The 24,563-nt window shown below is 42.1% G+C and overlaps 1 protein-coding gene across 1 annotated transcript; it reads left to right on the top strand.

Annotated features, from left to right (window-relative positions):
• Positions 1-16,026: 16,026 nt before the first annotated feature.
• LOC123431057 (early nodulin-75-like) lies at positions 16,027-18,286 on the top strand. The gene is made up of 3 exons (XM_045114870.1): positions 16,027-16,176; positions 16,903-16,984; positions 17,109-18,286. Exons 1-3 carry the CDS (start codon positions 16,165-16,167, stop codon positions 18,020-18,022), a joined length of 1,008 nt encoding a protein of 335 aa, XP_044970805.1. The 5' UTR covers positions 16,027-16,164; the 3' UTR covers positions 18,023-18,286.
• Positions 18,287-24,563: the final 6,277 nt, after the last annotated feature.

Genomic DNA, 24,563 nt, shown 5'->3' with positions numbered 1-24,563 from the left:
TAGCCCTCTACACTGGGGTAACGTGTCCTCCCTCTTGTTGCGGACAACGTAGGCGGTCCGTCCCATGTCCTTCCTTGACTGGATCTCCATCTCGTGCTTGTATCTCCTCTCCATCCTCCGGAATCGTCGGACCCATTTCACCTCCGCCTCCACTATCGCCTCCCCGTAGTTCCTGTCCAGCTTTCGGAATTTCCGAACCCAATCCATCTCCTTTCCTTAGTCCTTCATCAACTTCTCTACCCTCCGGATTTGCCTAACCCAAACCCTCTCATTCTCCTTGCTGGATCCCTTCTCCGTCTCCTTGAATTCCCTCTCCATCTCACCACCACCGGCCGTTGCTCTCTGCAGGGCCGGCCCATAGGCCGGGCAAACAGGGCAACTGCCCCGGGCCCCGAGAGGATGAGGGCCCCCAAACATTAAACTATACTACTAACAACCATAATATTGCATATTAGGTTGAAATATCATAAAATGTGTTGGAAAAACAAAATTCTCAATTTGGATGAGCAAAGTCCACACTGCAAACAAATAGCATGTATAAGGTATAAATAGATCACTGGTGATATTAAATTAAGTTAGACTCTTTGTAATAAACACCATCTTAGGTAGATTTATATGTGCAATTTCGTGCAGAGTTTTTGATTTGAAAGACTGATATCTGCACTAGATAAATCCAAACACATCACATAAGTGCATATGAAATAATAAAATCAGTATATAGAAATTGAACGTTATTTTTATCTTTGCATAGGTGATTCTTATAAGTGATGCTACTTCAGAATCAACTATCTAGTACGCACATAGTGTCAGTTTATTAATTAACTTAATTTGCAAGATTCAGTTGACAACTACTCAATTTATACTCTATAAATTTCTATAGATATACTTACCCAATAATACGCTAGAAACCACTATTAACTTTTTAAAACAATATGCTTTAGGAAGCTTTATCATGATATTTGACGATATTAAAATAAACATGGACGCGCACACTCACCCCCCCCCCCCTATATATATAATTTATGCAAACCATCAAATTAATTTTTGTTAGGATAAATAATTTAAATTTAGTATAATTGTTTTGTTAATGTACGTTACAATCGTAGGACAAAAAAAACAATAATTAATATTTAGCAATGTTGCTGGGTGACTAATTCTGCCAACTAAGTGGAAAATATCATACTCGTTTAGGTTTTAGTCTAACTAGCAAAAGGGCCCGTGCGTTGCAACGGGAGAAAAACAATTATAATCTTCAATGGTGCTGATCATATTATGTCTTTAAAATTTTAGGACATTTCTTGAAATGCATGAACATTTTTTGAATTAGCAAACATTTTTTTCAATTGCACTCAAAAAATAATACACAAACTTTTTTTTCAAAATCATGGAATTTTATTGTTTTCACCAACATTGTTCTAAAAATTATGAATTTATTTTGTGAATATGCGAATATTTTTACAAAACTCCCGAGCATTTTTTGAATTAACAAACATTTTATGTTTTTTCAAACTTTTATTTCAAAATTCTAAGTTTTATAAATTGCAAAAGTTTTTCAAAGTTCTAAATTTTTTAAATTAAAAAATGGAACAGAAAAATGAAAATACAAAACGAGAGTAAAAACAGAGGCACGAACTGTTTTTAAGATTTTTACACGGACTTTTGTTTAAAATCATTGATTTTTTTTATTTTATGGACATTTTCTCAAAATTTAAACATTTTTTTGTATACGCAAACATTTTTCAAAACTCCTGAGTAGTTTTTGAATTCTCAAAAAAATATGTTTTTTTTAATATTTTATTTCGAAATTCTCAGTTTCTTAAAATTGAGAAAAGTTATTTTAAATTCTAAATTATTTAAAGTAGAAAAACAAAATGGAACTGAAAAAGGAAAATTAAAAACTAAACTAAAAAAACAGGCACCCACGCATGGGCCGGCCCAAGCAGGTGTGCTGCATCTTTTTCCAATGCGCAGAGCGTAATATAGGAGGCACCTACATGGGCCGGTCCAGTCCGAAGATTTTTCCTGTTTCAAACGTTTCTTATGACTTATAGTGGCATTGGTGGGTAATTTTAACCAACTTTAGGGGCAATTTAAATAACGTACGACAGAAGCAGAATTTTCTTTATTAGTAGGTAAGATAAGATTAAACAATATATTTAAAAGAATATAAAAGTTTGGTATAAAATTCATTTATTTTCGACTTCCCCCCGGGGCCCAAAATTTGCTTGGACCGGCCCTGGCTCTCTGGTGTTTTGCGGGGTCGAGATGAGGTCGGAGGCTAATCTCGCGTGAATTTTTTGTTGTTGTTGAGGGAACCGCCGCCATGATGGCTGGTTTTTCGTACCCGGGGTTTTCAACGAGAAAGCTGGGTCAGGGTACTTATCCTCTGACTCACGGTCAGCCCGGCACGGCCGCAAGGGCTATGTCTCGTCCAAACCGATTCCTAATCGGAATCGCGTACGGGCGGACGACTACGGGGCGGCTCATTAGCCTTCATTATGTTTAACATTTTTCGTATCTAAAATCCGGCTTCATTATGTCTATTTTTTTTATACAGGTTCTACATTTTTCATATACATCTAAATATTTTTATACATATTTAAATCCTTTCAAATACAAGTTTGACATTTTTACCAAAAACATATCTTGATTTTTTTAAATACATGCTACATTTTTTTGAATAAATTTTCAAAATATAAAAAAAATGAACTATGCAGCAAACATTTTCTTATATTAACACATTTTTGAAAGTTGTAAATGTATTTTCAAATGGGATGAACCTTTTTTCAATGTATGGAACAAGTTTTGTGAATTAAACAATTTTTTAGTACATCATGTAAATACTTTTATAAATGTCATGCACACTTTTTCTAAAATGTGTGACATTTTGGACTGTCAATAAAAAATTCATAGACGTGATTAATCGTTTTTTGTACAGGTGATAAATATTTCTAGTTTTCCATTCATGTTATACACTTTCCGTATACATAAAACACATTTTTTCTATACCTGTTTAACATTTTAAGTGCAAGATTAACATCTTTTAATTTTTTATGTAAAGCATTTTGTATATGGAAATATAAAGAAAGTAGAAAACAAGAATAAACATCTGGCTTACCGGGCGTGGCAACGTCTTTGCCGTCTTTCTTAAAGTTCTTCTTACCCTTGCCCTTCTTGAAACTAGTGGTCTTGTTGACCATCAACACTCGATGCTCTTTCTTGATTTCTACTTGTGCAGACTTGAGCATTGAGTATAACTCGGGAATGGTCTTCTCCATCCCTTGCATGTTGTAGTTAAGCACAAAGCCTTTGTAGCTTGGTGGGAGAGACTGGAGGATTCTGTCAATTATAGCATCATCCGGAAGTTCGACTCCAAGTGAAATCAGACGACCGTGTAACCCAGACATTTTGAGTATGTGCTCACTGACAGAACGGTTCTCATCCATCTTACAGCTAAAGAACTTGTCGGAGACTTCATATCTCTCGACACGGGCATGAGCTTGAAAAACTAGCTTCAGCTCTTGGAACATCTCATATGCACCGTGTTGCTCAAAACGCCTTTGGAGCCCCGTTTCTAAACTGTATAACATGCCACACCTAACCAGAGAGTAGTCATCACTCCGCGTTTGCCATACGTTCAGAATGTCCTGGGCTGCTGCGGGAGCGGGAGGGTCACCTAGCGGCGCATCAAGGACATAAGCCTTTTTAGCTGCTTCAAGGATGAGCTTCAAGTTGCGAGCCCAGTCCGCATAGTTGCTACCATCATCTTTCAGCTTGTTTTTCTCTAGGAATGCGTTGAAATTGAGGTTGACGCTGGCCATCTACAATATTTATAAAGACAACTTTTAGACTAAGTTCATGGCAATTAAGTTCATTTAATCAAATTAAGTATGAACTCCCACTTAAATCGACATCCCTCTAGTCATCTAAGTGATACATGATCCATGTTGACTAACCCGTGTCCGATCATCACATGAGACAGACTAGTCACCATGGTGAGCAACTTCATGCTGATCATATTCAACCATACGACTCATGTTCGACCTTTCGGTCTCTTGTATTCGAGATCATGTCTGTACATGCTAAGCTCGTCGAGTCAACCTAGGTGTTTCGCGTGTGTAAATCTGGCTTACACCTGTTGTATGTGAACGTTAAAATCTATCACACCTGATCATCACGTGGTGCTTCGAGACAACGATCCTTCGCAACGGTGCACACTTAGGGGAATACGTTCTCGAAAATTTAAGAGGGATCATCTTATTATGCTACCATCGTTCTAAGCAATAAGATGAAAAACATGATAAACATCACAATGCAATCATATAGTGACATGATATGGCCATTATCATCTTTGCTCTTTTGATCTCCATCTTCAGGCATCGCATGATCATCATCGTCACCGGCGTGACACCATGATCTCCATCATCATGATCTCCATCAACGTGTCTCCATGAAGTCGTCACGCCAACTACTACTATCACTACTACTATAGCTAATCGTTAGCAATGAAGTAAAAGTAGTAAGCACATGGCGTTGCATCTCATACAATAAATTAAGACAACTCCTATGGCTCGTGTCGGTTGTCATACTCATCGACATGCAAGTCGTGAAACCTATTACAATAACATGATCATATCATACATCATACATGCAACATCACAACTTTGGTCATATCACATCACATGTCAAACCCTGCAAAAACAAGTTAGACGTCCTCTAATTGTTGTTGCAAGTTTTATGTGGCTAATTTGGGTTTCTAGCAAGAACGATTCTTACCTACGTGACAGCCACAACGATGATATGCCAAAGCTATTTACCCTCCATAAGGACCCTTTTCATCAAATCCAATCCGACTAGAGTAGGAGAGACACACACCCGCTAGCCACCTTTATGCACGGTGTGCATGTCTATCGGTGGAACCAGTCTCACGTAAGCGTACGTGTAAGGTCGGTCCGGGCCGCTTCATCCCACAATACCGCCGGAAAAGAATAAGACTAGTAGCGGCAAGCAATTGACAAATCATCGCCCACAACCTTTTGTGTTCTACTCGTACATAGAATCTACGCATAGAAAACCTGGCTCGGATGTCACTGTTGGGTAACGTAGCATAAATTCAAAAACTTTCCTACGCATATTCAGATCTTCCTATGGAGAGACCAGCAACGAGAGAGGGGTGAGTGCATCTTCACACCTTTGAATATCGCTAAGCGGAAGCGTTACTAGAACGTGGTTGATGGAGTCATACTCGCAGCGATTCAGATCGCGGTGTGATTCCGATCTAGTGCGGAACTACGGTACCTCCGCGTTCAACACACGTGCAACCCGTTGACGTCTCCCGCACCTTGGTCCAGCAAGGAGGAGGGAGAGGTTGGGGAAGAACTCCAGTAGCACGACGACGTGGTGTCGATGGAGAGACGAGGTCTCCCGGCAGGGCTTCGCCAAGCACCGACAGAGAGGAGGAGAAAGAAGGGCAGGGCTGCGCCGAGTGAGAGGGAAAACTCTGTCTCAAAACAGCCCCAAACCTCAACTATATATAGGGGGAGCGGGAGGGGGCGCAGCCCTTAGGGTTCCCACCCCCAAGGGGTGTGGCAGCCCCCATCTGCGCCAGGAGGTGGCGGCCAGGAGGGGAGGAGGGGTGCGGCGCACCCCTCTTGGGCCTTAGGCCCACCTTGCTTAGGGTTTGCCCCCCCTTCCCTCTCCCTGCGCCTTGGGCTGAGTGGGGGGGGGGGGGCGCAGCAACCTACCTAGGGGCTGGTTCCCTCCCCACTTGGCCCATCTAGCCTCTCGGGGTCGTTGCCCCCCTTCGGTGAACCCCCGGGGCCACCTCCGATGGTCCCGGTGGTCCCGGTACGTTACCGGTGATGCCCGAAACACTTTCGGTGTTCGAAACCATCCGTCCTATATATCAATCTTTACCTCCGGACCATTCCGGAGCTCCTCGTGACGTCCGGGATCTCATCCGGGACTCCAAACAACTTTCGATAACCTCGTATAACAATTCCCTATAACCCTAGCGTCATCGAACCTTAAGTGTGTAGACCCTACGGGTTCGGGAGACAGGCAGACATGAGTGAGACACCTCTCCGGCCAATAACCATCAGCGGGGTCTGGATACCCATGGTGGCTCGCACTTTCTCCACGATGATATCATCGGATGAACCACGATGTCAAGGATTCAATCAATCCCGTATACAATTCCCTTTGTCTGTCGGTATAGAACTTGCCCGAGATTCGATCGTCGGTATACCTATACCTTGTTCAATCTCGTTACCGGTAAGTCTCTTTACTCGTTCCATAGTACGTCGTCGTGTAACTAACTCCTTAGTCACATTGAGCTCATGATGATGTTCTACCGAGTGGGCCCAGAGATACCTCTCCGTCACACGGAGTGACAAATCCCGATCTCGATTCGTACCAACCCAACAGACACTTTCAGAGATACCCGTAGTCCACCTTTATAGTCACCCAGTTACGTTGTGACGTTTGATACACCCAAAGCACTCCTACGGTATCCGGGAGTTGCACAATCTCACGGTCGAAGGAAAAGATACTTGACATTAGAAAAGCTTTAGCATACGAACAATACGATCTAGTGCTATGCTTAGGATTGGGTCTTGTCCATCACATCATTCTCCCAGTAATGTGATCCCGTTATCAATGACATCTAATGCCCATGACGAGGAAACCATGATCATCTATTGACTAACGAGCTAGCCAACTAGAAGCTTGCTAGGGACACATTGTGATCTATTTATTCACACATGTATTACTGTTTCCTGTTAATACAATTATAGCATGAACAATAGACGATTATCATGAACAAGGAAATATGATAATAACCATTTTATTATTGCCTCTCGGGCATATTTCCAACACGCCCGACTTTCTTGGTAGACGACTCGTTGTGGAAGCAGCGAGCAGTCGTGCAAAGCGCTTCCCAAAAACCTAATTCGCCTTCTCCCATACAGGATCGCAAAGGCGACTGGTTCCGGAGACCTGCTCTCTTGTTCGTCGTTGGATGCCGGCGCTCGGGATGAGGTAGACTACGATGGCGGCGCAAGTTGTGAGACAAGGCAAAACCCTAGATGGTTTTTGTTGTGTCTTTGACCGACCCTGATAAGTTGTATATATAGGAGGACCAAGGTCAGTTCCGTGTCGCGATCACGTCTCAAACCGACTTGGTTTCCAAGTCGTATACTTACCGGACAAGTAATTAACTTGTCTGCCAAGACATAAAAAATAAAACGGCAAAAGGTAGCGCCCCCGCAAGGCATCGGACCGGATTTTGGTGGACCATTCACGCACATGTCGCACGTATGCCCGGCCAGGCGAGGCGAGCGAGCGCGCGCGTGTGGTTCTCTCCTTTCTCTTCTCAACACACACTTAGAGTAGTGGGGAAAACTCACTATATAAAGAGGTCCAACACTTCCTCCACTAGCGGTATGGGACTAAACTTTAGCACCACCACACCACCACTTGCCATTTTATTCATGGGCTCAAATTGAGATTTCAGAATTTTGTACATGGGCCATTCAATTCTAACAATCCTCCACCAGATCTCAAATACCCATTTAGAGATTTACCTTGTCTCTCCACTTGTTTAATATACCAGTGTTTCAGCAGAGACTGTTAAGTTGAACTTCTGCCTAGAACTTTAAGTTACATCCATCCACAACTTGACAATGGACTATGCCTTGAATTGCTAGTTTTGTGTGAACAGGTTTCACTCAAAGTCTTAACCAGTACATGGCTGCCAGTAGGCTACCCTGCGGTATGGAGCATATACGTCGTACTCCCTCGTCTCTTCGTGAGCTTACTAGAGATTACCCAAATCTCCTAGATTGCGACGTTTTACAATCGGAGCTCATATAGGTGTGTTCTTTCAAGATTGTTCTGTAGGACAACATCTTTGCTATAATAGCCAATAGAATCACATTAAGGCATGTTGCCAACCTGCCTAACAGTACTTAAGCCTTACAGCTCTGAGAGTTTTGCATCTTCACTTAGAGACAGTCACTTATTACTCTCCTCTGTTAAACAACAGCTTGTTCTTCCCAGGTCCTAATTCACGGGATCTTCGATCACAAAGGTTGGGTTACTACTATGGTGTAACGTCTATGGGTCTCATACCCATCTCCCTAGATGCACTACCTATCACATTGCGTGATAGTCCCGTTGTAAAAGGATCTGCCAGGTTTTTGTCTGTTTGAATATACATAACAATTATTACTCCGGAGTTTCTCAACTTCCTGACAGATTTTAAACGTCTCTTCACGTGTCTTGATGACTTCGCGTTATCCTTAGAATTATTCACTTTAGCGATAACCATTTGGTTGTCACAATTCATAAGAATAGCCGATACAGGTTTTTCAACCACAGGCAAGTCCATCAAGAGTTCACGCAGCCATTCTGCCTCTACAATGGTTGTGTCTAATGTAGTTAGTTCTGCTTCCATAGTTGACCTTGTCAATATGGTTTGCTTGCAAGACCTCCATGACACTGCACCACCTCCATGAGTAAATACATACCCACTTGTAGCGTAGAGTACATCAACATTAGAGATCCAATTTGAATCACTATATCCTTCTAGCACAGCAGGGTGCCCTGAATAGTGAATTCCATAACTCATAGTACCTCTCGGATAGTGCAAAACCCTCTCTAGTGCATGCTAATGATCATTACCCGGGTTGGACATGAACCTACTCAGTTTGCTCACAGCAAAAGAGATGTCTGGTCTTGTAGCACTAGCTAGGTACATGAGTGAACCGGCAATTTGAGAGTATCTTAATTGCTCTCTCGTTTCTTTCTTGTTCTTTCTAAGTGTCACACTGGGATCATAAGGTGTTGGAGAAGGCTTGCTATCCATAAAGCCTAAACGGCTCAAGACCTTCTCAACATAGTGAGATTGCGTTAGAGTAATCCCACTCTCATCCTTAATAAGTTTGATGTTTAGGATCACATCGATTTCTCCCAGATCTTTCATGTCAAAACTCTTTGATAGAAAAGTCTTGACCTCATTGATCACAACAATGTTTGTACCAAAGATCAACATGTCATCCACATACAAACATAATATGACACTATTGCCTCCACCATGGCGATAGTAGACACACCTATCAGCCTCATTAATGACAAATCCCGCATGAGTCAAAGTTCTTTCAAACTTCTCATGCCATTGCTTAGGTGCTTGTTTCAGACCATACAAAGATTTTAGCAACTTGCACACCTTTTTATCTTCTCCTTTTACCACAAACCCATCAGGCTGATCCATATAAATTTCCTCTTCCAACTCTCCGTGTAGGAAAGTTGTCTTTACATCCATTTGATGAATCATCAGACCATAAGAGGCAGCCAGGGAAAGTAGCACCCGAATGGTGGTTATTCTAGCAACGGGTGAATAGGTGTCAAAGTAATCTTCGCCTTCTTTCTGAGTGTAGCCCTTGGCCACAAGTCGCGCCTTGTACTTATCAATGGTACCATCATGCCTTAACTTCTTTTTGAACACCCATTTACAACCCACAGGTTTACAACCATAAGGTCGTCCAGTTAACTCCCAAGTTCCATTAGAAAGAATTGAGTCCATATCATTATGAACAGCTTCTTTCCAATCATCTACATCTGGAGACGCATATGCCTCTTCAATGGACTTGGGAGTATCGTCCACAAGGTATACAATGAAATCATCACCAAAGGATTTTGCAACCCTTTATCTCTTGCTCCTTACAGGAGTTTCATCGTTATCCTTCTCATGGACTTCCTCAGGTGTTTGTTCAATATAATCATCAAATGTACTAGATTTAGATTTTAACTCAGAAGAAAATCTAGCAATGCTATGCATATCTTTCATAGGAAACATATTCTCAAAAAATGTTGCATCACGAGATTCCATTACAGTATGTACATGCATATCAGGAACCTCAAATTTAACTACTAAAAATCTATAAGCAATGCTCCGCTGAGCATAACCCAGAAAAACACAATCCACTGTCTTTGGTCCAAGTTTGCGTTTCTTAGGGATAGGAATATTGACCTTTGCCAAACATCCCCAAGTGCGCAAATAAGAAAGTGATGGTTTTCTCCCAACCCACTCTTCATAAGGGGTTTTCTCTTTATTTTTGTTAGGAACTCTATTCAGGACATGACATACAGTCAACAAAGCCTCCCCCACCATGCCTTAGATAAACCAGCAGTGTCTATCATGGCATTCACCAAGTCAGTCAACGTGCGGTTTTTCCTCTCGGCAATCCCGTTTGATTGGGGCGAATAGGGAGGCGTCCTCTCATGAATAATACCATGTTCCTCACAAAATTCATCAAAAACTTTGGAAAAATATTCTCCACCACAATCCGACCTAAGACGCTTGATCTTTCTCTCTAGTTGATTTTCAACTTCAGCTTTATAAATCTTAAAGTAATCGAGAGCTTCATCTTTAGTTTGCAAAAAATAAACATAGCAAAATCTGGTCGCATCATCAATCAAAGTCATGAAATATTTCTTTCCACCTTTTGTCAACACACCATTCATCTCACATAGATCAGAATGTATGAGTTCTAGAGGTGCCAAGTTTCTCTCTTCGGCTGCCGTGTGAGGCTTTCGAGGTTGCTTCGATTGCACACAACTATGGCACTTAGAACCTTTGGCAAGTGTGAAATTAGGAATTAAACTCATAATGGATAGTCGAGACATTAAACCAAAATTAATATGACACAAACGAGAATGCCAAACACTTGTATCATCATTAATACTAGCACAAATTTGGTCTACTGACTTATTGCAGAAATCTGAAAGGGAAAAGTGGAACAAGCCTCCGCACTCATAGCCTTTACCTATAAATTGTCCAAATCTCGACACGACTACTTTATTTGACTCTAAAACTACCTTAAACCCATCTCGACATAGAAGGGAGCCGCAAACTAGATTCTTGTTCACAGTAGGGACATGCTGCACGTTCCTTAGTTGCACGATCTTTCTCGAAGTAAACTTCAGATCCACCATGCCAATCCCACGAACAGAAGCATGCGACCCATTCCCCATTAGGACGGAAGAATCCCTTGCGACCTGATAAGAAGTAAACAAAGAGACGTCACCACACACATGAACGTTAGCTCCTGAATCAATCCACCACGAAGATGATTGAAATACTGAAAGCACAATAGGTAAATTACCATACCCATCAGTATTGCTAGCGGTCACCATGTTGACTGTCTTGGAGCTGGTTTTCCCTCTGCGGTCTGCGCGTTCTGGGCATTCCTTGGAAAAGTGTCTGAGCTTCCCGCAGGCGTAGCACTCTAGCATAGCCTTGTTAAACTTCTTCTTCTTGAAGGTAGTAGTCTTTATAGGCTTGTTGAAAACAGGCTTGTTCTTTCCTTTGTTCTTGTTCTGTGGGAACCTTTGTACCATGTTGGCAGTAGATTGAACTTCACCTCCTTTCTCACTAGTGTCTTTAGCCCGAGCTTTCTCTTCAACATCAAGAGATGCAATCAGATTTTCAACTGATATCTCATGTCTCTTATGTTTCAGAGAAGTGGCGAAGTTCCTCCATGAAGAAGGCAACTTTGCAATAATGCACCCAGCCACAAATTTATCGGGTAGATCACACTTAAGGAGTTCTAGTTCCTTCACAATACATTGTATCTCATGAGCTTGTTCAACCACAGAACGATTATTCACCATCTTGTAGTCGTGAAAATTCTCCATGATGTACAATTCACTGCGTGCATCTGTAGCACCGAATTTAGCCTTCAGTGCATCCCACAGTGTCTTTCCATCTTGTATGTGCATGTACACATCACACAGATGGTCAGCAAGAACACTCAAAATGCATCCCACAAACATAGCGCAGCCATGAGCGGCGGGAGGCTGAAGCGGAGCTCGACATTCCTAGGTCGCGACCCGGAACGGCGTTGTTGCGCGTCGTCGCCGGAGAAGAAGAACAACAATGGTCGGGGAGCGGGGTGAGGATGGGAAGGTCGCGGTAGGGCTCGGGTGCTGCACGGCTCGGTGTCCTCTCTTGTACCAATGCTGAGCTGGATAAGTTAGTGGGTCCTATGTTGTGGGTCCCGCTTTTTTACGTAGGGGCTCACCTGATTCGAGTTTTAAACATGTGTCTTTGGATTAGGCAGCAGTATCGCACGACAGCTATTTCTGCGCTGGGAGATGTCGCATGAGAGCCATTACAACCAACGACGTCGCATGAGAGATAATTCAACTCAACGACGTCGCATGGGAGCTATTCGCCCGCCTTTTTGTGAGGTCAATATGCACCATTCAAAGTCACATCATCAATTTTCAACCCTTTTATGACTTCATTTGCTATTTTTCATGCATTTAATCATTTTTTAGTTAAATGACCCCGAAATTGAAAAGCACTACAAATGAACACTGAAAAGGTTGAAACTTGGTAAGGTATCATAATTTCACCCACATAGCATGTCCTAAAAAGTTAAGAGGGTTATGGAAAAAACTGGATGCACTTCATGTACAAACTGAAAAATCTTTTTTGAAGTATGAGGGTTTCGGAGGAAAACTCATCTATTACAAAAGGAGTTAATTTTTTTGAACATATTTTAACTCCAGACTATTTGTGAGGTCAATATGCACCATTCAAAGCCACATCATCAATTTTCAACCCTTTTCTGATTTAATTTGCTATTTTTCATGCATTTAATCATGTTTTGAGCTAAATGACCGTGAAATTAAAAAGCACTAAAAATGAACTCTGGAAAGGTTGAAACTTGACATGGTATCATAATTTCACCCACATAGCACGTGCTAAAAAAGTTGAGAGGGTTATGGTAAAAACTGGATGCACTTCGTATATAAACCGGACAATCTCTTTTGAAGTATGAGGGTTTCGGACGAAAACAATTTTGAAGTACAGGGTTTCAAACAAAAACTCATTTATTTAAGTAAGTATATAAAAATTATTACAAAACATCATGAATAGATCAAAGTGACCAAATTAATACAAGTCATCATCAAATGTTATTACTGAAAAAATAAATACATAAAGTCCATACATATAGTCCTCATAGACCAACATACATCTCTCTTGAGCATATAATTAAAACATACATTGAAATAGCATACAACTATGTAAAACATTTAAATACAACAACAAATGCGATCAAAATTACAACTAAGGTAACAATTGATCCAACAACATAATGATACCAAGCATAATTATCAATGGCATATTTTCTTATCCTTTTAATCTTCAAGGGCATTGCATTCATCTGGGTCTTCTTTAGATCGACGACATCGGCAACATGCAACCCCAATTTCATCTTATCTTCTTCAACTCTTTTCAATTTTTCTTTCAAATCATTGTTTTGTTTGTCAACTAGATTTAATCTCTCGACAAGAGGGTCGGTTGGAATTTCCGGTTCACATACCTCGTAAATAAAGACATCTATGTCAAATTGGTCGGCATAATTGTCATAAACACTAAATGAAACAAATATTTATAAAAGATAATATACCATATCTGAATCATAGACAGGACGAGAGACGATGGGGGCGGATACCAAAACCATGGCACTATGTAATAACAAACAATAATAAAAGTAAGAAAATTATACAACTAGCTATATAAATCATACAAGTCAGAATTTTTTCTCTAAAAAAGATAATTAAAAACAAGAGGATCGTCACGGTGGTGCAGGCGACGAGATCGGCGCGTGCAATGGACGGGGGAGAGGACGACGTGCACGGGGACGAGACGACACCCTACACATGTGCAAACTAAAAGGTTAATTTGAACTGGCTCGGGCATTTCATCAAACACCTCATGTGCATAGGAGGTGAGAACTAGAGTAGCACACACCTCCACACGTTGTCCGGCCAAAAATGGGAGGAGTGAGTGGGCAGGGACAAGCATATATATAGGCAATATTTTTGTCCCGCTTGGTGTCTAGAACTGGGACTGAAGATAGCCATTTAGCCCCGGTTCCAGACACGAATCAGGACTAAAGGGGTTGCGCCAGGAGCCAGTCCATTTATCCCCGGTTTGTGGCATGGACCGGGACTAAAGGTCCTAGAAGAACCGGGACTGATGTCAGCCGGGGCCCGACCGGCGTCCTGGCTGCTCGAACCGGGACTGATGCACGCATTAGTCCCAGTTCGTAAGTTGACCGGGACTAATGCTCTTATCACGCCAGGACCAAAGCCCTGTGTTCTACTAGTGTGTGTATGTGGTAAATAACGAGGACTCATCACAAGAGCTCACGAAGAGACAACATATTGGTTCGTAGTTCCCAAAAATTTAAGCTACTGCAGAACCTTTTGCATGATCACTTATTTGGCATAATCCCATCACGTGACAACAAAAGTTTCTGCAAACAATGATGAAAACAAAGTGCTTGAGAGCCTCGATAATGAGGCACCCATGGGTGTGTTAGCGAGTTACTGTAGAATCATGTTGTCTTTACATATTTTTTACTCTTTAATTCATGTTTTCATTGCTCAAACCAAAGAAAAAAAATCTTATATGCATTCCCGGCAAGCAAGTGTTAACAAGAGGAAATAGAATTAAGTGCTACCATTTTATTTTATCGAGTTGAGCAAGAACTTTTTGCTGACTATCTTGCTTCACTAACATTTGCATAATAACCATGCCACGACTACAACTACACTAAGTTTTCAGGTCAAGAAGCAAAGGGTATGTAGGCGCACCAATCATAAGTGAACCAAAATCTTTTCCTTATTTCAGTTTAAACAACTGAGTTTCTTATTATTCTAATTTTTATGTATGTTTCTCTATAATGATCAAATTTAAGCTTGGGGGAGTTGATGAGGCTTTCTCGTGCCTCCTCTCGGCGTTGTCATTGGTCTACCTCGTCTCCTGTGGTCTTAGGATCATGAAGGCACGGTGGATACCGGCCCTTGCCGGTTGGAGGGCTTCGTTATTTCATACTTTTTAGTTTTCTTAGGGTTTGTGTCATGCTTAGATATGTGACGCGGTGGCGACTCTTTATAGATGGAATGTGATCCTCCTCGCGTAGCCCTCGTTCCGGTGTTGTTTCTAGCGCCATCGGAGGGTGTGTGCATGTTTGTCTCCGATGGATCTCATGGGATTCAATCGGCATTTGTCTTCGGTGGATCTACGTGGATCCGGTCTTCGTTCCTCTATGTTTTTCTATAGGTTGGATCCTTTTGATGTACACTTCTCTTCGTCTATTCCGATTGTTATTCTGGTGTGTTAGCCCTATGGGGCCTTAGCACGACGATTTCTCGACTGTGTACTACAACAAGATTTGTGTGGCTCCGATGAGGGAGGGGCACTCCCGACGGTGCGCCTTCGACTCATCCCAGTACTTGTAGTCGTCGCTAGGTGATTTACGGACCTGGGTGTATTTTTTATTTATGGTGCTCTTTAAAGGTTGGTGAATAGATTGAAAGTTTTCTTAAAAAAAAAGTGCTTCCTTTTAAGTGTAGCTTAGTGATTTATTTAGGAGATAGCTAGGAGGTGTTACTTTTTTCATGAAGTTTCTTGCAAGGGCGGGAATTGTCAGTTTTCAAGTCATCTCATAATACTTCACACGCGATCATACATGTTCCAGTTTTCTCGCTATTCAAAGAATATAACTCATTTTGATTTTTGATTCGCGGACCTGTAGGTGTAGTCCCCCGCGCGACTTCCATGCTCGAGGGATTCCTTTGTTATCTTCCGTAAGCAACAAGCTCTTGTTTCTTTCCAAGTTGTGCTAAGCCCACATCAATGGCATCAGGACTAAAAGCTTCTTTAATGGCAAGAACCCGATTCCATGGCCTCACTTCGTACTTAATTAGGTGGCAACATTCGCCAGCATCGATCTTCTACCTTTTCTCGAAAGAGAACTGGCTAGAAGCCTAGAAGGATTTAACTGTGTTGGTGACTTGGTGTGGCCAGCTGCAGTTTTCATCTCTGAGTTTTCAAAAGGTTGGGCTCGATAAATCATCCGAAGCTTCTGCCTTCAACCAGACGACCAGGTGTCACACTGTTATCTGTCAACCATACAAAATTCTCTCTCTCTCTCTCGCGCGCGCGCCCCCCTCTCTTCCACTGCGCCTCTCTCTCTCTGCACTTGCATACATATATCTCTCCCCGCCCCCTCTCTTCTCCTGCGCCTCTCTCTCTCTCTCTCTGCGACAAAACCAGCTAGGTCACTGACTCACAACAAGAGCATGTCAGATCAGGTGATCTCTCTCTCTCTTGTTTGCAGCTAGTCCGTTCTAGGGTTCATCTCTTTGTGAGTGATTCGTTCTATAGAGAAAACAAAGTTTTTTTTTTCTATGGAGAAAAACTAAGTTTTTTTTTCTATGGAGAAAAACAAAGTAGGAGCTACAAGTTTCTATCGATGCCTGCAAAAGTATATACTTCTCGTAATTCAAAACCCATGTGTCCATATGCATGTTGTTTCCCATTTTCTGACTTAGTCATTCACTTGGCAACAAAACGTGATAACCTCCTTTTTGAAGAAGAAAAAACTTGGCAACAAAACCTCAGAGATTTTCATAAGATTTTTGCATGATTTCTGCGCGTCGGAAATTTGTTTTTAGGATCATTTCGATAAAAGAAGCGAGACCATCAATTTCTGTGGATTGTTTTCTTGCAACGCAATTTCTTCATAGGATTTCTAAGAAGAGGTTAAACCCCACCTAGTGGAAAATAGTGGTTAAACCTCGTGGAAATTTGTATTTGTGCCTTCTTCTCTCACTTCATATTCCTACAGACATTACTAGCATCAAATGAGTCAAGTAACTAAATTCCCATATTTTGGTTTCCCATGGACCAAAGAGGTCATGAGTTCATGACATCTCAACCATACATTTTTGCCTATTCATAAAATTTTAGAGACCTGATTATATATGAGGCTTCATTAGTACTAACGATTTACTTCACTGATGCTTCTGTCTACACAGATCTCCACTATAATCTTAAGGGTCGACCTTGATTGCCACCTGTGCTACAAAAAGATCCGCAAGATTCTTTGCAACCTTCAAGGTGCGTAGAACATCTGAATGTATTGCAGTAGTGCTATATGTTCGTTCATGCATCTCAGTCACAAAGAAACTCTTCACATGAGCTTGCTATACCAATCACGAGCACAAATTTCTTACCTGCACAGATCAAGAGAGGATTAGGACGATCTCCTTCGACACAAACAACAACGCAGTCATCATCGACGGGCCGTTCGATCCACACAAGCTATCATGCAAGATCAGATGCAAAGGAGGCAAGGTGATCAAGGGCGTCCAGATCATGGGCGACGGCAAGCCGGAGCAGATGGCCGGGCCACCGCCGAGCAACAGCCGCAAAAAGAAATCAAAATCAAAGGGGAAGGGGAAGGAGTCACCGCCGCCGCCCGCTGAGCAGCTGCCACCAGCATACCATCCTCAGCCACCCACCGAGCAGCCACAGACATACTACCAGCCGCCCCCGCCCACTGAGCAGCCACCGGCATACCACCAGCAGCCGCCCACCGAGCAGCCACCGGAATACCACCCTCAACAGCCCACCGAGCAGCAACCGGTATACCACCCTCAGCCGCCCGCTGAGCAGCCACCGGAATACCACCCTCAGCCGCCCCCTCCGGACAGAGAGATGTCAGCGACGATGCCGGCGGTCAGGGAGGAGGAGAGGCCGAAAGAGCGACCGGCCGAGCTTGAGGCGCCAAAGGAGATGCAGGTCCACTTCGTGCCAGAAGCAGGGCCGGAGTGCCACAAGAACCCGAGGGAGAGGAGGCACCCGATGGGAGAGATGGGGCCGTGGCCCGGGCCGCCGATGGTGGAGATCCCCTCGCTGCCGGCGCGGCCTGTGGGCCCGTGCCGCTGCATGTGCTGCGCGTCATGCTACCAGGGGTACTACGCAAGTTGCAGGTGCTCAGACTGCGGCAGGACCTACGGCTACACCGCCGCCGTGGCGCTGCCGCCGCCAGCCGGTTGCTACGGTGGCGCACGCACGCCGTACTGCGGCGGATACAGCGGCGGCTACCGGACTATCTGCGAGGAGGATCAACCGGCTGCTTGCGTCATAATGTGATCCGTTCACTGTTTCGTGTTCTTTGCATGTCTTGATTACAAATGATTCACGTATGCAGCTGCTATGCATGAATCATATTTGCAGGGGGGGGCTTTGCATGAATCATCGCCAACTATTGATGCTCTCCCATTCACATCAGACATTTCTGAAAAGACGAGAGAATCGATGCCTTCCCTTTTTTTATTCAATAAACTTGTTATTCGTGTTCAATAATGTCTACTTTTCAACATGGTGCCGTCAAACAACTTTGGCAAATTCTTGTTCGATAGTATCTCCTTTTCGGCATGTCGTGAAACAACTTTTTTTAGCACTTTGGCATATAAATGGTGTGTTAGAAATTCGCGGTGCAGTAAGATCAAATGCAATGGCAGCAATACAACGCTCAGATTTATTAATGATTTTCAACATGAATGCATACATCCTTGACGCGTGACTACAACGGTTTCTGGTTATCTACTGTATTAAACTGACACAATACACAATATATCCAATGACAAAGCCAACTGAGACCTCCATAAAGGGGAATCAATAAACGAGAAAAAGAATCACAAGAAATTTAAAAAGAAAAACCAAATTGAAAGCTTCTATAAATTTTCCAAAACCGGTGTAAGGGAGTCTACTACATGGGCCTACCGACTTACCGAACGAAAAACAATAAATTTTAGTACACACTAGTACAAATGCCCGTGCGTTGCACCGGGCTAGAAAAAAGTGCAGAACCTACTTGTTTTCCCATTATGCGGCATTAGTTTTAATAAATGTTAATTATAATGTTAAATGTAAGACATCTATTTTTGGACGGAAGGAGTTTCTTTTAAAGTTTTAAAATATAATGTAATGCTTACATAAAAATTGGATTACTTTTTAATAATAATGATATTACAGTGACAATTATAACAGATCAAAGGGCCTATTCTGCTAAGTTTATAAGATCAATGTTGAGAACCTAGCATTGGCTGGAGGATTTACAAATGCAGCCTTGGTCTTTTCTGTTCTGTGACAAATAACGCTTTTCTGATTTTTCAACTATGGACACAAGCCTGAGATGGAAAACTTGCGAGATCACAAGTTGCTTGCAACCGCTTTCGCACTTGGGGCAGGAAAGCCATGTGGCGGTTCGATATCTTCTGATCATGGTAGATCATATGAGAGGGTGAAAGCGCTCCAATCCATGGTCTCAATTCTGGTGAGCGAAGCAGGCAACTCGGAGGAATGGATGGGTCTCACGACATAGGAGGTCTCTGTCTTGCTGTCCCGGATAAGGCAGCTACCTGTTGTGGCGAATGTTTCAGGTGATAATATTCGTCGGCAGCGGTGACTGACAATTTTGTAGCTTTCCAAGGGGCAACCATTTTGAACTTCCCGACCAGTTCTTTAGAAATACTTAGGCTCAGTTTGCAGTTGCTGAACTGTATGATTTATTTTATAATTTTTGCTAAATTTCAATCGACTGATTTTGATTTCGTGCCTAGTCAAATTTTGGGGCCCTTAGATCTGGAGTCGCACATCTCAGCAAGCGATTCTGAAAGTATCTGTCTTTTCAGTTTGGGGTTGTTTGTTCATGGTTTTAAACAGATTGTGGGTTTCATTGTTTTCTCAAATGACCAACCTGGGTGGGGGGTTGGAGAGGGCTGGGGCCTGGGGGTCTTCTCTTTTTGGATTTTCCTTTGTGGCTATGTGTATGTCACTTCTTCAGTTTCGACTGCGTTCCCAACCTAGAGGAGAGGGGCGAGGTGCTCGTTGGGTGAGAGAGAGAGATGGAGATGGATGGGAGGGGCCGACCGGTGTCAGCGAGTAATCTCTGCACACTGATTTTCTAAAAGAAATTAAGCCGGTTTGGATCTGTTAGTAGTCGGCACAGTTGAGGTCTGTGTTGGGGTGTAGTTTGTGTGAACAGCAGGGGTTTCAGGAAATCGGTAGGGAGCTACTCCGAACATGGGCTCTTTGAATGTAGTGTAGCCAGCTATGTGTGTTCTCATCAATTTAAATCAAGTGCTATGCTAGAAGTGGACGTATCTGTATGTTTATCTGAATTTTAACGGAACCACATGCTTGAGGTGATCAGGTTTTCAAAAAAGCAGAGCTCTAGCTTTTTTCAGAAGACCACCACGGTGAATGATTACAGAATGTTGCATGTCATTATACACTACTGTTATTTCTTTGAGACACTGTTTCCGCTAGTAAAATCTTTATTTCTTCTTAGGAAAGTAAAATTTGCATCTGTATATTTATATTTTCTCTTACTAAGTGATCCTATGCTTACGAGAAAATGTCATAATATAATTTGTGTTTGAGCTAAGAATTATATCTTCGTGTGATGTTCTCTGGCATTCATCTCGCCATTGTGTTGCACAGATCTATATCTGTTTTTCTACCTATTCTTCATAAATTTCATTTTAGACAATCAGGAAGGCCCTTCCCGACTCCATTTATATAAAAGAAACCAACTTAGCACACAACAATCTTCTTCATAAAATGTACTCAGATTACCAATCAATGAGGCAAGCTACCTCTGGCTCTACAACTTTTTTCTCTTCCAACTTTCTGTAGCTATTTTGTTGCCCCTAATTATCTATACCGATCCATAGCTAAAGTGAGTAGTTAGTTTTGAACTAACATGACAGTCCACCAATATTTCTTGTCAGTCTTCAGTTTACTCTTTAGCCCCTCAGTATGTATCTTCTTTCTTCAGTTTGTCTTTTTTTCTTAATTTTTTATCAGTCTCTTTCAGTTAATCTTTAGTCTCCCTTTTTAGCTCCCTTACCTATACAGTTTCTTCTCATTTAGTCAGTGTTCAGTTGTTTAATTTTACTTGTTCTTCATTTCTATAAAACGTGTTCGGATGGAAGGTACTGAAAGCAAAACCAACTCACTGTAGTAGTCAAATCACTAAGTATTTCTTGGTTACTGAATTAATCGTAAAACATAAAATTCAACATACTGCCCAAAAATTGCAGACTTTTTAATTTATCAAGAGCAAAATTCCACAGTACAACTGTACAAGAACCATAGTAGAAATCAAACAACATGTTATCGAGAAGAAAGAAAGCGATCCAGCAAATTGGTAACATAATTCAAGTATTTCAGCAGCTAGTATTTATATAGCTGGGTTAACAAAGAGGAGCAAGCATGGGCTGGGGTTTCAAGCAGTCAACTTACTTCTGCTTTGCGTGGTGATATTGAACGGTTTGCCGGATGTTCTTCTTCTCGTCTACTCTGCGTGGTGATATCCAGCAAATGATACATCAACAAATTTGTACAGTAATAATAAAGGTGGGACAAACTTTGTTATGCGTTTAAATTTGTATAAGCTTGAGCAATGAAAGAAATATAAATTCATGAGATTATGTAAACTAAATCTTTCTGAAGTTAGAGATGCAAAAAGGCGATCTACAAGAGCAAGATGTGACGAAGGCATCTAAGATTCTATCTTCTAGGTAACCTTTACCTTCAGAGGGGACAATTTTTTTTCCACAGTGGACTGAGGTTTGTTCCAACAAATGTCCTGTTGTTTGTAAGTTAATACTGATGTTAGATAGAGGTGTTGCACTGAAAACATCACATACTGGGAACTATAGGGTAGTTATACGGATAGGATAAGAAAGACCAAGCAAATATATAATCTGTGAGTCCCAAATGAAGTAAGATACAGTACTCCTGATTTGATTCATCACTGCCGTGGAAGGCATGCCCTCCATACTGAAAATTTTTCAGGGTGACCAAGAGTATGAATGCTAGTACATGGATATGCAATTAAGGGGATAAAGGAAGACCGATAAAAATAGCATAGTAGAAGTCCTAATGGCATGTTTTATCTGTAAATGGAACACTAAAAAGAAATATATTGCAATCACACAAGTTCAGATGTAAAAGGAACACTAAGCAAGTTCATAAATAAAACATGTGGCTAACTCAGTTGAGCATTGGGAAAGGAAAATAAAAGTAAAGATCCAAATTTATGCCATCTGAATGACATGCAACTTCCTTTCCAAAACAGTCAGCTGAGGGACATCATCCCATCTTATTGGAGTTTAGATTAATTACTGAAATAGATCGCGGTAAGGAGTATCGAACATAGGGAACTCCTATGTTTAACAAACTCCAATGCATCCATGTTCCAGAAATTGTAGGCAACATGAAACGCTGCACCACATTGCACAACTCTTTTGTCAGTGCTCAGTACCAATTTGGCATACAGCAGATTTCTAATCTAAATTACATAAAATGGGAGTAACACTATTGGCGTCAAGCACAAATTGCTCATCACTGGTCAAGTGTGCATCCATCTTTGGCCGAAATCAAGCGCATACATGTATCACCAAAGGAGATAAATAGCTTCCATAATACATATACACAAAGAGGTCGTGCATACCTGAAACTTGGTACCGTTGTAGACCGACGGGTTCTGCTGGAGCCTATGGTTCCATGTCTGCAAGACGAACAGATATGAACAATAACAATACCATGGGAAGAACCAACGGAATCAAACCTCGTTGGGGGGCGTGGCCGCCCCGCCGCCTGCACTGCGCGTGCCGCCGCCGCCGCACTTCGCCGCCCCGCGCGCCTCCGCTGTCGTGCGCCGCCGCCTCCAGCCTCGCCGCCCCGCCGCATGGTGCCTGCGCCCGCCGCCTGATCCGGCCCGGCTCACCATGGATCCGGCTGCCCCACGTGCCCCTCGGCCTCGCCTCCACCTCTGACCGCCGCCGCGACACTCGTCGGTGCCGGAGCCGCCGTCGACGGACCGGCCTCCTCCTCAGATCGGGACCGGACCATCGGCATGGTGCTGGCCAACCGCTGCAGTGCTTCGACATCGCCGGAGAGAGGATCCCGCGATGGAGGACGGGGTGCCCCGGGGAGACGGTGGCGCTGCGGACCATCGGCATGGTGTTGGCCACGCTGCTGTAGTGCTTCGACATCGCCGAAGAGAGGATCCCGCGGTGGAGGACGGGGTGGATAAGGTGAGCTGGGGGTGTTTTTCTTTTTAATCTGAAACGTTTTTCTTCATCACTTAAATCTGGACGGCGGGTTGAATACCCAAAAACGGAGGGGCTTTTGTGCTAAATTGCCAACGACGGATGCGATGGATGACAGAAGCGATACCTGCTTTATTATTACTAGCAAAAGGACCCATGCGTTGCAACGGGAGAAAGAAATACCACACGGCACACGCTCTTAATTTATAAAAAATGTCTATAATTTGAGAATTTATAGTTACCATACAAATAAAGATGGTCTTATCCTACAAAAATGCAGTTTAAAATTTCACAGGTCTTCTATTTTAATACGTCTTGCATGTAGATTTAATACGTACAAAGAATCAGTCAAGTGACCTTCAGTTTCATCTCTAATCCTGATTTTGTTGACGTGTTCATTCCCAACCCCGATGAGTACCGGTATGAAAGAAAGACGAATAATGACTTATTTATTAAGATTGCACCCTAGATAGTATTTTTATTAAACGTTTAACAGATAAAATAATCATATTTAAATTCTACATATTTTTCTAATCAAATTCCATGTATAATATGTTAAATTTGGAGTTACGGTTTAAAAGATATGAGTATTTAAAAATATATTTAATATATACTACGAGTTTAATGTCATAAACAGTAAGATTTTTTTTGTAAAATCACTTCGGTGGGTTTTCCGACGGAAGCGATAGCCTCTTTATTATTAGATAAAGATTCGGTAACTAGATTGCCTCATGTAGTAGCCACCCTTACACCCGGTTTGGGAAGCTTCTAGACGCATCTTGCGAGATTTTTTATTTTATGTGTTTCTTTTTTACATTTATTGTTTCCTATTTTAAATAAAATGATGAGCATTTTTAAATTTGTGAACATTTTAAAATTCAAGAAAAATTATTAAACTATGAATATTTCAAGAAACATGAAGTTTTCGAAAAGAAATGAACATTTTATTTATTTTTATTTTCAAGAAAAATCAAACTTTTAAAAAATGTACAAACTGGTAGTTGACTTTTTCTTAATGAGAGCAAATTTATCATAAGCAGGTTTTCTTTTGAAAGTAACAAGAGTGAACGAATTTCCTGGTAAGCGAAGAAACACAAGATAGGCTAGCCCATATAGGTGCTACAATGGCAAACCGGACCCTAAAGCGTGAATGGAATCTCCGAATCCGCTATAAGTGAGAACAACTAGTCAAGGGGTATCCATTGTAGGAGCCCTGCAAGAGTCAGCTTGGTGGGCTGAGAGCGCGTTAAGTGGTGCGTCCAGCCGCCGCCGCGTGCCGCGTACTAGGTGCTTCCACAAGAAGCACATATTGTTTTCGTGAAAAGCACATATATAACTCTCTACAAGAGTCGCAGATTTGCTTCTCGTGAAGGCACATATTTGCTTCTACAAGAAACACAACTGTGTATCTTGGAAAAAAAAATATGAGAAGCGCGGATTTGCTTTTCATGGAGGTACATATTTGTTTCCATGAGAAGCATAGTTATGCCTTCGGAAAAAACAAAATATGTTTTTTGCCTCCATGAGAAGAAAATATAATCTTATCATGGAGGCACAAATTTGCTTCC

Source organism: Hordeum vulgare, chromosome 2H, assembly GCF_904849725.1.
Source record: "Hordeum vulgare subsp. vulgare chromosome 2H, MorexV3_pseudomolecules_assembly, whole genome shotgun sequence".
Classification (NCBI taxonomy): Eukaryota; Viridiplantae; Streptophyta; class Magnoliopsida; order Poales; family Poaceae; genus Hordeum; species Hordeum vulgare.
The sequence above is the reverse complement of the archived record's forward strand: the minus strand, read 5'-3'. Positions and strand labels throughout refer to the sequence as shown.

What these genes read in the sequence shown, in the direction of transcription:
- LOC123431057 (XM_045114870.1), top strand. An exon ending in GATTCTTTGCAACCTTCAAG is followed by an intron (nt 16,985 to 17,108) that starts GTGCGTAGAACA and finishes TTACCTGCACAG; the next exon opens with ATCAAGAGAGGATTAGGACG.